This window comes from Cebus imitator, unplaced genomic scaffold (assembly GCF_001604975.1).
Source record: "Cebus imitator isolate Cc_AM_T3 unplaced genomic scaffold, Cebus_imitator-1.0 Scaffold238, whole genome shotgun sequence".
Lineage (NCBI taxonomy): Eukaryota > Metazoa > Chordata > Mammalia > Primates > Cebidae > Cebus > Cebus imitator.
The window spans coordinates 962935-979982 of record NW_016107553.1 but is presented as its reverse complement, the minus strand read 5'-3'; the positions used below and the strand labels follow the sequence as shown (position 1 = coordinate 979982).

Here is a 17048-nt window from a genome sequence, read left to right as displayed (position 1 = left end):
GAGAGCAGTGGGGCCATCTCTACTCACTGCAGCCTCCACCTCCTGGGTACAAGTGATTCTCCTGCCTCAGGCTCCAGATTAGCTGGGATTACAAGCACCCACCACGCCCAGCTAATTTTTGTGTTTTTAGTAGAGACGGGGTTTCGCCATGTTGGCCAGGCTGGTGGTCTCAAACTCCTGACCTCAGGTGATCTGCCCACTTCAGCTTCCCAAAGTGCTGGGATTACAGGCATGAGCCACCACTCCCGGCCAGAAATTTCAACAGTCATGATTGAGACAGAGGGGCGAGAGGTAAAGACTGAATCGAGCGGCTGGATGCAGTGGCTCATGCCTGTAATCCCAGCACTTTGGGAGGCTGAGGTGGAAGGATTAATTGAGTCCAGGAGTTTGAGACCAGCCTGGAAAAGATGATGAGACCCCCATCTCTACAAACAATTAAAAAATTAATCAGGTGTGATGGTGCATGCCTGTAATTCCAGCTACATGGAAAAAGGTGGGAAGCTCACTTGAATCCTTCCATTTTTTTGAATCCTTCCATTTTTTTGAATCCTTCCATTTTTCTTTTTTTTTTTTTTTTTTTTTTTGATTTCTTTTTTTTTTTTTTCTTTTTTTTTCTTTGAGACGGAGTCTCGTTCTGTCACCCAAGCTTGAATGCTGTGGTATGATCTCGGCTCACTGCAACCTCTGCCTCCCAGGTTCAAGCAATTCTCCTGTCTCAGCCTCCTGAGTAGCTGGGATTAGAGGGCGCATGCCGCCACTCCTGGCTAATTTTTGTATTTTTAGTAGAGACAGGGTTTCACCATGTTGGCCACACTGGTCTCAAACTCCTGACCTCGTGATGTGCCTGCCTCGGTTTCCCAAAGTGCTGGGATTACAGGCGTGAGCCACCATGCCCGGCCCCCAGTTTATTGTTTTAAGAAAAAAATAGTAACAATAGATTGTGATTTTTGTAACATGTAGAGGTTAAATGTATGATAGCAACAGGAAAAACAAACAAAATGGGAGAAAATTCCCACCAATTCTCAGCATTGACTGGGAGAACTAATTTCTGTATTGACCAAAAAGGGCTGAAAATTTCACTCTAATCCCTCTGGAGGCAAAACATTTCTTTGCCATTGCCAACTACAGATTCTTTTTTTTTGAGATACAGTCTTGCTCTGTCACCCTGGCTAGAGTGCAGAGGCCCAGTCTTAACTTACCACAACCTCTGCCTCATGGGTTCAAGTGATTCTCCTGCCTCAGCCTCCCAAGTAGCTGGGATTACAGGCGTGTGCCACCACACCTGGCTAATTTTTTGTATTTTTAGTAGAGACAGGGTTTCACCATGTTGGCCAGGCTGGTCTCAAACTCCTTACCTCAAGTGATCCGCGTACCTCGGCCTCCCAAACTGCTATGATTACAGGCATGAGCCACTGCGCCTGTCCCCAACTACAAATTCTGCTTGTGATATTAGAAGGGATGAGAGTTCATCACAGTTGTTGAGCATCTTGTATGGTATTGTGTACAAAAAGTGCACTCTTCCGAGACACCATGTACAAAGGGCTCCTATCATTGGGTAAATTGGTTGAAACAGTACTATAGCAATTTCCTGGTCTTGTGCAATATATCCATTCATAGAAAGTGAAGGCACTTATTAATATTGCCAAGTCACTGAATCTATGTGGTTTGGTTACAGAGCCTGGCTTTAAAATCTAGTCCTATTTCTTTTTTGTTTTTTTTTGTTTGTTTGTTTGTTTGTTTTTTTGACACGGAGTTTCACTCATGTTACCCAGGCTGGAGTGCAATGGCGCGATCTCGGCTCACCGCAACCTCCGCCTCCTGGGTTCAGGCAATTCTCCTGCCTCAGCCTCCTGAGTAGCTGGGATTACGGGCACGCACCACCATGCCCAGCTAATTTTTTGTATTTTTAGTAGAGACGGGGTTTCACCATGTTGACCAGGATGGTCTTGATCTCTTGACCTCGTGATCCACCCGCCTCGGCCTCCCAAAGTGCTGGGATTACAGGCTTGAGCCACCGCGCCCGGCTGTTTTTTGTTTTTTTGAGACAGAGTCTTGCTCTGTCTCCCAGGCTGGAGTGCAGTGGCACGATCTCCGCTCACTGCAAACTCTGCCTCCTGAGTTTGAGCCATTCTCTGCCTCAGCCTCCCAAGTAGCTGGGATTATAGGCTGGCCACCACGCCTGGCCAGTTTTTATATTTTTAGTAGAGATGGGGTTTCACTATCTTGACCAGGCTGGTCTTGAACTCCTGACCTCATGATCCACCCTCCTTGGCCTCCCAAAGTGCTGGGATTATAGGCGTGAACCCCCTCGCCCGGCCAATCTAGTCCTATTTCTGAAGACTGAATTGGGGGGAATAATACAACTGCTAACATCTGTCACTTCAAAAATGATGCACCCACGTTGCCATTGGGGTCCCCGGAACACCTCTGAGAAACAACTTTTACCAATTGGATGTCTAAATGAGATGAAAGATGTAGAAACAAACTGCACTTCATTCCTTGCAATTCCATAATTCACAGACTAACCCTAGGGCTAAGAAAGCAACACGGCACACTTGAACATGTACTGATTTGCTTCTGCTAAAGTCAAAATGACCTGAGTCTCTGTCATCAATGAATAAATCTTAGAACAAACAGTGCAGCATGCTGGGACAATGCTGAAGTAGAAAGGGCGCCAGCCTGGGGTGGGACCAGCATTTCTCAACCTCAGCACTACTGACATTTTAAACCCGTTAATTTTTTTTTTTATGGGAGGCTCTACTGTTCAGCTAGATGCCATTTGTGATCATCAAAAACTTTGAGGCACATTGCCAATTATTCCCTGGAGGGCAAAACGGCCCCAAGTTGAAAACAACCCTTGTTCTATTCCTAACTCTATGTCCCAGCTTTCTTGAAGTACTTGGCTAAGTCATCCAACTCTTCATTATTTGCAAACAAGTGGATTGAAGGAAAAAATTTCTCAAATGCTTTCCAGCTCTAACCATCTGCTACTAAGCTTGTATATATGATGCTTTCTACATATGTCTACAGAAAACTATCTAATGTTAAATATTTCTGTTCTGGCCAGGTACAGTAGCTCACACCTGTCATTTCAGCACTTTGGGAAGCTGAGGTAGGAGGATCACTTGAGCCCAAGGAGTTCCAGACCAGCCTGGGCATACACAAAAAATTAAAAGTTAGCTGGGTATGGGGGCTCACATCAGTAGCCCCAGCCAGTTGGGAGGCTGAGTGGGTCGTGAATTTACCACTGCACTCCAGCCTGGCCGACAGAGCAGGACCCTGTCTCAAAAAAAAATTTCTCTTTTTTTATAAAGTCCTGCTCTCTAATTTAGGGGGAAGAAAAAATCTCCTAGAACATGTCCATGTTAGACCATCCAGAATGCTAGGCAGGGTTTCTACCTTTAAGGAGATTGTCTTAAAATGTCATGAATCAAACTAGAATTCACAGTGTCAGGAGAGAAGTTTAGGCCAATAACAGAAATGTGGGATGCAATTCGAGCTGGTAATACAACAGGGAATTGCGGGGCTTATGGTCAACCAGAAAGAACAGGTTTGCCTAAAACACAAAGCCTGTCTGCTGGCCTTTGATGGCCTTGAATGATTCTACCACCTCCATTCTGACCCAACCAATATCTGCTAGTTTCCCTTCTTCCTGAGAGGGTAGTAACAGATCACTGACAAGGAATGGAATAAAATACCAGAAACCAATTATAAAGCCTAACCTCAATTCCTTCTTTTAGAAACCTTTAGTTCCATATCCTAATTGGAAAGAAAAATTGACTTTCTCCTAAAAGTCTGATGCTTTTATAGGGGGGACACATAAAAGAAAACTAGAATTTCTTTTTTTTTTTTTTTTTTTTTTCTGAAGTAAGAATAGTGTGTTTAGATGAAGGCCTGGGAAGACTTTAATCCCAAAGATATTTTTGTTTTTTTTGTTTTTGAGACAGAGTCTCATCCTGTCACCCAGGCTGGGGTGCAGTGGTGTGACTCGGCTCACTGCAACCTCCGCCTCTTGGATTCCTGCGATTCTCCAGCCTCAGCCTCTCGAGGAGCTGGATTTACAGGCACCTGCCACTGTGCCTGGCTAATTTTTTTGTCTCTTTAGTAGATATGGGATTTCACCATCTTGGCCAGGCTGGTCTTGAACTCCTGACCTTGTGATCCACCCGCCTTAGCCTCCCAAAGTGCTGGAATTACAGGTGTAAGCCACTGCACTGGGCCAAATCCCAAAGATATTTTTACAACTAGGTTGAGTTCAGGAAAAATTCAAATAGAACTTCTAGAAGTTTTCATTGTGAATTGAAGAAAATATGCCCATGAGTAAGTCTGAGCTCTGCATTGACTCCCAGAGCACTCCTGGCCTGGCCTATTTTCTATGACGTTGCCTGGATACTAAATACTGGAAAAACTGGCAAAAACTGGGAAATGATGACTTGGCCTCTTACACAGGGGATAAGAACAGTGTGGTCTGACCATAAGCCAATTTCCTTTAAAGGAGGTGACACTGAACCAAGAGCCTTTTTTCCTTTATGTTACTAATGCTATAAAAATCCTAGAATATTATAGTGTGACACTGATGGGGAAGCTTTGCTCTATATTTTCATGGAAAAGTAAGTCTCCCTATGAACTCCACCCAACACTGAAACAGAAGAACTACCGTCTCAAAAAGAAATTTTATAGTCAAAGAATCTCAGTGTCCTCTGGCCTCCGGCTTTCCTTGTGGAATTAATAAGCTGCAGATGTCTTCAAAGTGAAGAAAAACCAGTCATGCTCCTTTGTCTTTCAGCCCACGAATGTCATAGAGTTTGGAACCGAGTCTCTATGTGACATCAAATATAAGCAATGGGAGTAACTACCTAAAATGAGATGTTATGATTGGGGGAATAAAGGAGTTGAATTGTAAACCAGTCAGCTTAGTCTTGCAAGTGTTGGTTAAGAGCTGCTTAAACCGGTTTTTTTTCTTCTTAAAATAGACAGAGTATAGTCTGTTTACAAAAGCAAAATGGAAAATGTTCTCCCCTTTAGCATGGGCGCAGATGTGAAGGGCCGCATGCTTCTGGAGTGAGTAAGGGCTTTGCCGACTGACTCCTAATCAGGGGAACTGACGTATACCAAGTTGTTCCTCTCTGTGGCAGGGACACAGCCCACATGATTTCTGGAGGAGAAGTAACTTGGAAATTCCTTCATGAAGGAAGGAAAAAATGTGTTGGAGGCTGAGAAATAAATCACATGTTCTACTGTTTCTGCCTCTAGAGATCGCGGCACCATCTCAACTTCCTGACCTCTGAACTGGGACAGCAATCCCCAACTGGAATGGGGACAAAAATGATTCCAAACTGTTCCCAGGTCCCCTGCAGGAAACCTAAAAAGCCTGTGACCTCCCCACCCTTGAAGCAGTGGGCTCTCAGCTGGTCGTACCTTGCCACTTTGGCAGGCCTATGGCCCTGGGGTTCTAAGGCTAGGCCCGGGCTCCCCTTCCCCACACTTCTCCCTCTCCTAGGCCAGGATCCATCAAGCTCCTGCCCTGGTCCCAAGCCAAAAGGCAGAAGAACCAAGCATGCCTCTTGTGAACCAGACTGGTAGGAGAGGCCGTGTCAGCTGACAAAGAGTTTCTGCTTGGCCAAACTTGAGTGGTGCCTTTTCCTAGGCCTGTGCATGCTTCCTCATGAAATCCAGTGGTAGCAAAGAATCCTACTCAGTTTAGCAAACAACCCCCATCCTTGAGATCTGATCACCCTCCATATCTGATCGGGTTTCTCATTCTCTGCCATCCCCCAGGGGATGTCCTCAGCAAGAATCCTGTTAGGTGGGGTTAGCCAGAATCTCCCTGACCCTGTCATTGCCTCTGAGGAATTTTCCATCCACTGACCTTGGCTCTCAATTCCTACTTGCCCGTGCTGTATCTGAGTTGTACCCATCTCTCTTCCCTCCCAAGAGTCTCCGTTGACCTAACTCGGGGGGGTCCCTTGATCTAATTCAGTCCTGAATGAAGCCTTCCTGCCCATGCTGTACCAGGCATCACTGAGTAAGTAATTCTTTCTGAACACAGCCGTGGCAGCAGCTCATATCACAGGAAGCCCTTGCTAAGGTAAAATCCCCGAAAGGGCTGCGTCTCCTCTCAGTTCACCCGGCGCTTGCCCTTGCCCGCCCACCCTCACTCGGCCTCCGCATCGTCTCCCAAAACATTTCTCAGAATATGCTTCCCCAGACATCTCTCACAAGGGTGTTTGCAGATTCCTAGGACCCTGAGTCCGACTTTTTCCTTTAACTAATTCTTATACCCAGGAAGTCCCAGAGACAATGGTGTAGACGAGTGACTCCCAATGGCTGTTGGAGGAAAGTGGGGGAGGTGGAGGGCTGGCAGGGAGGGAAGGCAGCAGGCAACTCGGGATCTGGGGAGAGGGGGACATGAGTGGTTTTAAAAACATTCAGCATGGGAATCCAGGCTACATTTGAGAAACAGGCATCGAAATCCAATTATTTAATCGAACAAACTGAAGCAGGCAAAACTTCAGGAAAACCTCCTGCAGGCCTAGTGACCTGCGCTCTCCCCGGGAACTTCCGCTCCTGACGCCAGGCCAGGATTTCCAGAGAACCTTGCGGCTCTTCCCGTTCATTGAAAGGGGATGTGGCTTTTGAAAAGGTAGAAACCCGGGTCCTCAACCGCAATTCCCAAACCTGCCGACCCAAGTCTCGCCTCTACTTTTTGCTCATTCCATGCCCTGGTTTTGGAATCAATGATATCGCCTGAAGGCTGTGGCCGGGTCTGCACGATTCGTGGCCAGCTTCTACTGCGCTCTTTTTCCCCAGCCCCTCCCATCTCTGCCACTCTGGCCACAGCGGTATCACTGTAACATCCGCAAAGGGCTGAGTGGAAGCCCAGGTCTCCTCACCAAAGCCCTCCTGGTCAGTGAGGCATTGAGGCCAGAGTCTGTGGCTGCGAAGAGCAGGCTGACTTCTCTGGCATGGAGGAGATGCTGAATATTATTTCTTGAATAAATGATGGTCACCTGCTATTTTGTTATTATCACCTGACCAATTCTGTGCCTGCCTGCTCTGATGGTTCAGTGCAGTTACGATGCTTTGTCTCTAGCTAATTCCTTCAACCATTAGAATCAAAGTAGTAGTTTTTTCTTTTTTTTTTTTTTTTTTTTTTTTTTTTTTTTTTTTTTTTTTTTTTTTTTTTTTTTTTGTGAGACAGAGTTTCGCTCTTGTTACCCAGGCTGGAGTGCAATGGCGCAATCTCGGCTCACCGCAACCTCCGCCTCCTGGGTTCAGGCAATTCTCCTGCCTCAGCCTCCTGAGTAGCTGGGACTACAGGCACGCGCCACCATGCCCAGCTAATTTTTTTGTAGTTTTAGTAGAGACGGGGTTTCACCATGTTGACCAGGATGGTCTCGATCTCTTGACCTTGTGATCCACCCGCCTCGGCCTCCCAAAGTGCTGGGATTACAGGCTTGAGCCACCGCGCCCGGCTAAAGTAGTAGTTTTTTCACCCATCCATCCATCCATCCATTTATTCACTCATTCATGCACTTGAACCTTATAAGATAAGGAGGAACAGCTTTGCCTAATGACTAGGAATGTGGAGGCAGGCAGACCTGACTAATTCAGACTCAGGCTGTGTACAGGTTAACTTCCTGGAGCTTCAGTTTCCTCATCTGTAAAATGGGGATAATGACAGCTCCTACTTAATGGTATTGTTGCAGGGATTAAAAGGATATGGCAAGTGCTTAACAGTCACCTTGCATTATTATTTTAGACACTATGCTAGAAAAAGGGATGTATAAAAAGCATATGAAAACAGGGCTTCTGGCTAGTATTTGGCAGTAAAAGCTGGTCTGAATCAGCAGGGGACTGGGCAGGGCATGTGGGCATGACTGAATAGATAAGAACCCTTTGTAACTACCCACATCCAGTTCTATGTAATCACTGTACAAAGTTCTTGAAAGGCTGGGCGCGGTGGCTCATGCCTGTAATCCCAGCACTTTGGGAGGCCAAGGCGGGTGGATCACGAAGTCAGGAAATCGAGGCCATCCTGGCCAACATGGTGAAAATCGTCTCTACTAAAATACAAAAAATTAGCCAGATGTGGTAGCACGTGTCTGTAGTCCCAGCTACTTGGGAGGCTGAGGCAGAGGAATCGCTTGAACCCGGGAGGTGGAGGTTGCAGTGAGCCAAGATCACGCCATTGCACTCCAGCCTAGGCAACAAGAGCGAAACTCTGTCTCAAAAAAAAAAAAAAGTTATTGAAACCAGTTCTTTATCTTGCCTACATCAAAGAGCCTTTCCCCACCCTCGATACTACATATACCACAAATTCTTTTGGGAAACAATTTTTCTTTTCAGAGTTAGACCAGAGATGAGTGTCAGCTGCCGCTGAACTCTCATAAAATCCAATTTGGTGGAATCTGAATGAAGTTTGTAAACTTCATTATAAAAGATTCTCCTGAACAAACTACCCTATCTAAACCAGCACCCACTCAGCCCTCACCCTGCTGTTTTCTCTCCTTTACCCTGCTTTATTTTCTTTGTATCACTTATCACCATTTGTTATGTCATATGTGTATTTATTGATTATCTGTTTCCTCTACTCAACTGTTAGCTCCATCAAAGGTATGGAGTACCCCCAGTGTCTAGAGCTGTGTCTGACACATAGTTGGCATTAGTAAATATTTGCAGCATGAATAAATTAGCTGATACATCATTGAAGATAGTCCAATGACCTTGCAAATTATTTACAGGTTGTAAATCTGCCTCTCCGAAGAGATCACGTGCTAAAGAGCCATCAGAAGATAATTACAGCTCTTGCTTTTATGAGATGCCTTTCCCTTTCAGCCTCTCTGGGTATCTTCCTCCAGGGCTATGGCCCATTCTTCTTTAATCATTCTTATTCTTATTTAAAGATCTTAACAGATAACAGCAGGATTGCAGCAGCTACTTAATCTGCCTTCCCAAAAAGTGCAGGTCAGCCTCTCTGCGTACAGAGACAGCCAGCCCAAACCAGTTCAGTTCTTTTCAGTGCTGCTGCTCTAACACAGAACTAGAAGAAATCAGAACTGAGAATTCTGCTCCACAGTAACAGCTGCTTCTGGATTAGATTTTCCAACAGCCTGAGAAGCTGCTCCAGTGAGAAAGTCCTGCTTCAGCCCATGGGCTATCTAATACTTCCTCAGCAACCAACCCCAGAACAAGAAGACCACCTTCTCCCTCTGCCTCATTTACATGGGGCAAGGTCAGAAGTGCGTCTTCTAACTAGGAGAAAGAAAAGGATTAAAAGCTTAAAGACAAGGTATTGCATATAGTAGGATATGAAAAACTTCTTATAAGCAATACCACACTGCCCTACCAAGTTAATTTCATTCCAAACCACAGTTTTTCTGTTTTCTCTAATTTAAAACAAGCTTTGGTCTGCTGGGTGCAGTGGCTCACGCCTGTAATCCCAGCACTCTGGGAGGCCAAGGTGGGTGGATCATTTGAGGTCAGTAGTTTGAGACCAGCCTGGCCAACATGATGAAACCCTGCCTCTACTAAAAACACAAAAATTAGCCGGGCATGGTGGAGGGCACCTGTAGTTGCAGCTACCTGGGAGGCTGAGGCAGGAGCATTGCTTGAACCCAGGAGACGAAGGTTGCAGTGAGCGCCATTGCACTCCAGCCTGGGCGACAGAGCGAGACTATCTCAAACACACACACACACACACACACACACACACACACACACACACGCTTTGCCCAGGGAGTCCCTCCCTCCCTCCCTCCCTCTCTCTCTCTCTTTCTTTCTTTCAACACAGAGTCTCCCTCTGTCACCCAGGCTGGAGTGTAATGGCTCAATTTTGGCTCACTGCAAACTTCCCCTCTTGGGTACAAGCGATTCTCCTGCCTCAGCCACCAGGGTAGCTGGGATTACAGGCGCCTGCCATGACACCCGACTAATTTTTGTATTTTTAGTAGAGATGGGGTTTCACTTTGTTGGCCAGGCTGGTCTCGAACTCCTGACCTCAAATGATCCATCTGACTCGGCCTCCCAAAGTACTGGGATTACAGGCTTGAGCCACAGTGCCTGGTGGGGAGTTAGTACAATTCACAATATAAGCTAGGTCTTTTCCTTTTTCTAATTCTATAGCCCCCAGAACCACCTCTCACTTTCAAGTTTTAGCACCCTGGCCCTCAGACCCATACACACACACACACACACACACACACACACACACACCCCTTTGGAAGGTCTGGGCTCTGTGTAAGAGGATTTTAAGGTACCTAGATAAAATCCATGTGCTTCCACTTAAAGAGCTGAGTGACCCTACACAATTTAATGAACCTCTTTCAGCCACATTTTTCTCATTTGTGAGTTGAAGATGACTGTCTGACTCATAATTGTTATAAAGATTAAATGCAATTATATGTGAAATAGTTTTAGCATAGTCCCTGACACAAAGTAAGAAAAAAAATTAGCTATTTTGTTGTTCGTCGGGAAACTGAAGTAATTTCCCCTCTTAATTATATCACATTTGCCCTATAGCTACTATTTATTGAGGAAGTATCACAGTCCCCATTATAAAGATGAAGAAACTTGCCAAGAGTCACCCATCCAACAAGAAGCAAAACTGAAATTCTAACTAATCTCATGATCGCACAGCTGGCCACATGCCCACACATCTTTTGCAAGAATTGGAATACATTTCCTTCTAGGTATATTGTTAGGCTTTTTGTTATCTTCTTACGACACAGCAAAACAGATCCCTTGCTGGGGATTTCTATTCAGAAACTGTTTCTAACTTTGTTCTGCATGTGTGTGGGAGTATATGCAATGGTGGTTTTGCATGCACAAGGACATATATTCGGAGGGCAGAGAGAATACTAGAAATGCAAATTCTTAGAGAGATAATTATGGTCACTTTATTTCAGATATTGTAATTTTCATCTCTAGCCATTCAAGTTAACTTTTTAAATTATCTTTCATGTCTCTACTAACATGCTCAAGAAATCCTCCACCTTCTATAGAATAGAATCTATAGAATTCTAATACTCAGCAGGGCATGGTGACTCATGCCTATGATCCCAGCACTTTGGGAAGCTGAGGCAGGCAGATCACATGAGGCCAGGAGTTCGAGACCAGCCTGGCCAACATGGTGAAACTCTGTCTCTACTAAAAATACATAAATTAGCTGGGCATGGTGGCACATGCCTGTAATCCCAGCTGGTCCAGAGGCTGAGGTAGGAGAATCACTTGAACCTAGAGGTGAAGGTTGTAGTAAGCTGAGATCATGCCACTGCACTCTAGCCTGGTCAAAAGAGTGAGACCCTGTCTCACAAAAAAACACACAAATAATTTTTTAAAAAAGAACCATAATACTTGTTTCACTGTCCATGTCTCCTAATGATCGTGTGCCATTTCTGGGTCAGTTTCTACTGACTGTTTTCTCTCTACAATATGGAGGCCAAATACTTCCCTATGAATTACAAGGTGTTTTCCTTTGTTGGTATGAACATAAGCTCTTCTCAGCCCTGCCTCAGGTAGTTTCCTCACTCAGTACTCAGCTGAAGATTCAAGGGAACTTTCTACAAGTCTCTGAAGTGCTCTCTCTATCTCTCCTCTCTTCTCTAGTCTTCTCTCTCCCTCTCTCTCTCTGTGAGTGTGAGTGTGTGTGTGTGTGTGTGTGTGTGTGTGTGTGTGTGAGTGTGTGTGTCTCCTCTTGGACCACCAGTAACCTTGGCATCTCTAGACTCCCACCTGCATCTCTCTAACTCTGGGATACAACAAGGATCTGCCTGGGTTCCCTTTCCTTGCATTGCAGCCTGGAAACAAATCCCTTAGGCATTAAGCTGGGCACTCACAGGGCTCACCTCATTGATCTCCCGTCTCTTAGAGATCACTGTCCTGTGCCAGCAAAGTCCAACATCTGAAAACGACTGTTGCATGTATTTTGTTTTAGTTGTGTCAGGCGGAGTGTAAATCTGGTCCCCTAACATAACGAAACTTCCAAACTATAGTCAATTTAACGATGAGAATTTTGAGGCCTGGAAAGGGTAAGTAACTTGCCACACACTAGTAGAGCTGGGTCTCTAATCAGCTTCCGCCTGACTCCAGAATCCCAGCTTTCAACTACCATGCTCTGCTACCTTCCTGTGAGCTCTGTCTTGAGTTCCACATCTCTCTACAAAGGGACATGAGCTTTGTGGGAGGGGTTTGTTTCTCCTGTGTTCTGACCCCTTTGTATCCTGACCCCTTTGCAGCTTAAACCCAAGTTGGAACTAGAGAGCTGTTCCAGAGAGCCAAGGTGGAAAGATCCCATATCGATGGCCCATTACCAGTGAGCTGACATGACAGCTGCAAGGTGCTTCGTAAATGGTCAATGTCATCCATGTAGGAGCATCATAAACTCACTTGTTCACTCATTCATCCAACAAACATTTATTTAGAGCCTACTGTATGCCAGGCGCTGTGCTAAGTGCTGGTGTCACGGCGTTGAACAAGAGTGACATGAAGCTTACTATCCAGTAGATAGAGAACAAATGAATAAGTAAATAGATAAGAACGTTTCAGATGGTGGAGAATACTGAGTTACATATAGCAGGTGTGTGGACCAGCACATACCCTGAGTACTTGTCTAAAACACAATTCTAACATCTATATGCTCACGTAGACTCCTTTCCTATTCTTATGCTCCTACGAGCTCCCTAATAAGAAGGGCTTTGAAGGAAATAAAACAGGGTCATAAGATGGAGAGTGACAGGGAGGGGCTGCTCTAGGTTGGATGATCAGAGATGGTGAGGCCCAGTGACAAGATTTTACATCTATTGCAGTTTGAGGGAAGGAGCATTCCACGTAAAGGGAGAAGCGAATGCAAAAGCTCTACGCGGTACCTCTTTTTTCTCCTGGGCATGTGTGTGCACACATGCACACACATACACACACACAATCTGAAAACTTGTCAGTATCTTTCATTTTTACATGTACAGGTTCTTGAGGATGGCACTTTTAGAAACTCAAGGGGAGGGCCAGGATGACAACAGATTGGGGTCCCAGCCTTAGCCCCTCTGAGGCTCAAATCTACTCTATTTCTCGAGGTCACTGCAAAGAGTAAATGAGATGCAATATAGTCTCTTCATATATCTTGTCCATTGCTGAATATCGTCATAAGTGACTTACTATTCAATAGTATAAAAATGCTTAAAATTTTTACCCAGGGTGGAGCTTAGGAAAGGTAGCAATACACTGATACTGAGAATTTAAAATGTTTTTTTTTCCCCATAATTAGGAAGAAAAACCACTTCTATTTCAGCAGAGATAACTGATCATTCTACCAACATTTGTTTCCCATAGGTATTCAGAGACTTTTGGTATAACATAAAAGTCAAGTATATAGGCCTGGATAAAAGTGAGCTGACTCTGACACACACCTGCCGTGTGACCTTGAGCAGGTTACTCAACCTCTCTGAGGAAAAGTAGGACCCATCATGTGGGGTATGGTGTGAGGATCAAGTGGGGTAATGAATGCAAAGGGCTGGGTACCCTTGGCACATGCTAAGTCCTCACGAAGCGATAGTCATTGGCTGTCTGCAAAGGGAACTTTCATTCTTTAGCCTCTGGGAAAATCTTTCCCCTCTGACATTTCCTCTAAAAATAACATTTCATGTTCCTCCTGTGACCAAGAGGCTCCTCCTTTCTCACCCTCATTCCTTCTGAGTGGCTGGTTGGATGACTGTAAAGTGAGGAAGAAGAGAGTTCACACTGAAAAGGCCCACCCACTCCCAGTGCCTGAGGGTTGTGGGGGGTGTTACCGCCCGCAGGCGCTGAAGCCTGGGACTGCGTGGGTCTAGCCGGCGCGGATGTGGGCACGGTGCACAGCTGACCCAGGCAGCTGGGAACTGTTTGCTAACAGGCCGGGGAGCAGCAGATGCAAAGTGAGGGCTCTTGTTTGCACAGGCCATCTCCATGGCAACAGGAAAGTCAATAGGCAGGACATTCCCTAGAAAACCCTTCTGGCCCCACCCTGCGCTTCAGGTGAGGGAAGCGGTCCCACACTGAGCAATAAGCAGATCCTCAAAGGCCAGAACTTTAGTAGAAAAAGCCAGAAAGAGCCCGGCGCGGTGGTGCGTGCCTATAGTCCCAGCTACTAGGGAGACTGAGGCTGGAGGATCGCTTGAGCCCAGAAGTTCCGGGCTGTAGTGCGCTATGCTGATCGGGTGTCGGCACTAAGTTCGGCACCAATATGGTGACCTCCCGGGAGCGAGGGACCACCGGGTTGCCTAAGGAGGAGTGAACTGGCCCAGGTTGGAAACGCAGCAGGTCAAAATTCCCGTGCTGATCTGTAGTGGGATCGTGCCTGTGAATAGACCCTGTCTCTTAAAAAAAAAAAAAAAAATCTGGGCCCAAAATACACAAATATTTTGAACAAACATACAGCTTACTCCCAGACTGTTTTTTAAAAAAAAAAAGTTTGTTTCTGAAATGTACAGGTAATTTGACCAAGGTGTGTGTATTGGTTAGTTGGTGGAAACTAAACCAATGATCATGATTCCCAGCTGAGGATGGGGAGGCACACTGCTTAGCAGAAGAGCAGAGGCAATGGAGGGGCAGGAAATCATGCCTTGTTCATTACAGAGCTGACGCAGGGTCGGCCTTCCACTGCAAAACAGTAAACTATGCAGTGGAATCTGCAGGACAGAGAGATAATGTTCTAATTATTAATACAAAAAAAAAAAAAAAGAACCACCTCCTCCAATGACCTGGCCATAGGGCCTAAAATTCCCATCTTGTTCCCATCCTTACTCCCATCCTTACTCCCATCCTTCAAGTAAGTCACTGATGGCCTTCAGTTCAAAAGTCAATGCTACCGGGAAATTAACTATTAGCAGCTGTTATACCAACACTCGATTAATTTCTCAGAAAGCACCTTGAAGCAGGGCTTTGAAGGACTGAGCCACAGGACAGGTAAGTTTTGTACAGGAAAAAAATTGACAGAGTGTGCAGGATGTGGCTCAGAGGGCAGGCCTCAGCAGGTACCACAGTGGGAGCCAGGAATCTTAAAGACACTGGGCGCCCAGCAAAAGTCAGGGGGATGGAAGATGGGAGGAGGGAAAGATTGAAAAAGTAATCAAGACCAGCTTCATAACTGGCCTAGAATTTACCTCTGTTATGCCTAAAAATTCTGGTCATCATAATATCAGAGTAACCCTGTGCTCATTTGGTCTTTTTTTTTTTTTTCCTCTGTCATCAGGGCTGGAGTGCAGTGGTGTGATCTCAGTTCACTGCAATCTCTGCCTCCCAGGTTCCAGCGATTCTTGTGCCTTGGCCTCCCAAGTAGCTGGGATTACGGGTGTGCACCACCACACCCAGCTAATTTTTGTATTTTAGTAGAGACAGGGTTTTGCCATGATGACCAGGCCGGTCTTGAACTCAAGTGATTCGCTTGCCTCGGCCTCCCAAAGTGCTGGCATTACCGGCATAAACCAGCACACCTGGCCTCATTTGGTCTTTATACTCAGCAGGCATCAACACCAAGTATAACATAGCTCAGCGTGACTCATGGAGCCCCTGAACCTTAGAAGGACCCTCTTAGAACAGGACACATCGTATTTTCTTTATTTAGAATTATGCCTGTCATAGGTTCACAAAAATATGAAAATGTCCAGGTTCAGATGGACTGCACATGAACTCTATCTCTAGAAATGCACACAAATACCTGAAATGAGTGTTAGGGAGAGCCTTAGGGTGGGGGCTTGTCCTTTCCCATCACTGCTGTCCTCTGAGGGCTGCACTGTGTTTTCAATCTGTTTACAATAAATATATAATGGTCTCCCAGTATTGTTTTCCTGCTTCCTAACTGGTTCCTGCCTCCAGTCTCTACACAAAAAGCCCAAGTGATCCTTTTAAAACATGTCAGATCATAAGCAAAACTTTTAACAGATTCCTATTCCACTTAGGATGAAATCCAAAGCCCATGCCTCAGCCCGCAAAGCTGCACACATTGTGGTCTCTCTGACCTCACCAACTTCCCACAGTCCCACTGCTCCCTGTGCCCCAACCTGACTGACCTCCTCACATTCTACAGCACCCCAAGTGCACTCCTGCCTCAGGACCTTTGCACATGCTCTTCCCTGCCTGGGATATTCCTTCTCTCTACTCCCCAACCCCCCAGAGAACTGCATGGTTCAGTTCTTCATTATATTAGGTTGGTGAAAAACCACAATTACTTTTGCAATTATATTTACGTCTCTGCTCACTTGTCACCTTATCACCACCTCACATAAAACTGGATCTCCCTTCCTTGCTACCCTTGACTACTTTCCCTTTTCCTCTGATTTTCTTTTCTTTTTGAGATAGAGTCATGCTCTGTTTCCCAGGCTGGAGCGCAGTCATGAGATCTCAGCTCACCACAACCTCCACCACCTAGGTTCAAGCTATTCTCCTGCCTCAGCCTCCTGAGTAGCTGGGACTACAGGCAAGCACCACCATGCCCAGCTTATTTTTGTATTTTTAGTAGAGACAGGGTTTCATTATGTTGGCCAGACTGGTCTCGAACTCCTGACCTCATGATCCACCTGCCTCAGTCTCCCAGAGTGCTGGGATTACAGGCGCAAGTCACCATGCCCCACCCTGATTTACTATTCTTCATGGGATACAACGGTTTCTTCTTTAGTCACATCACTTCATGGTACCTGACACATTATATACATATTTTTTAGTGTATTTGTTTATTTTATGACTTTCTCAAAGTATTGAAACCTTCAAGAAAGCAAGGACTTTAAACCATAGATGAGAGTTTTGAGGCCAGCCCATTGCCACGCTAAAATAAATAAGGCACAAAATGAGGAAGGCCTCAACCAGGCTGGTGGCTGTGGGCCTGGGGAAGAAACACATACACAAGCAGCGACCATGGAAAGGAAGAAAACATAAGATCTGGCGACAGACTGGATAAGACATAAGAAGGGGCCAGGCATGGTGGCTCACGCCTGTAATCCCAACAGTATGGGAGGCCAAGGCAGGAGGTTACCTGAGGTCAGGAGTTCGAGACCAGCCTGGCCAGCCAACGTGGTAAAACC

At 45.7% G+C, this 17048-nt stretch overlaps 1 protein-coding gene across 1 annotated transcript in view; it reads right to left on the bottom strand.

The window, feature by feature from the left end:
- Window positions 1–17048, bottom strand: part of MYOF (myoferlin) — a 190280-nt gene that overhangs the window by 137464 nt on the left and 35768 nt on the right. The window contains exons 5-6 of the mRNA XM_037727745.1: window positions 6541–6632; window positions 6282–6392 (exon numbers count right to left, since the gene is read on the bottom strand). Of these exons, the coding sequence (XP_037583673.1) occupies window positions 6282–6392; window positions 6541–6632 (203 nt within the window). The remainder of the gene's footprint in view (window positions 1–6281; window positions 6393–6540; window positions 6633–17048) is intronic.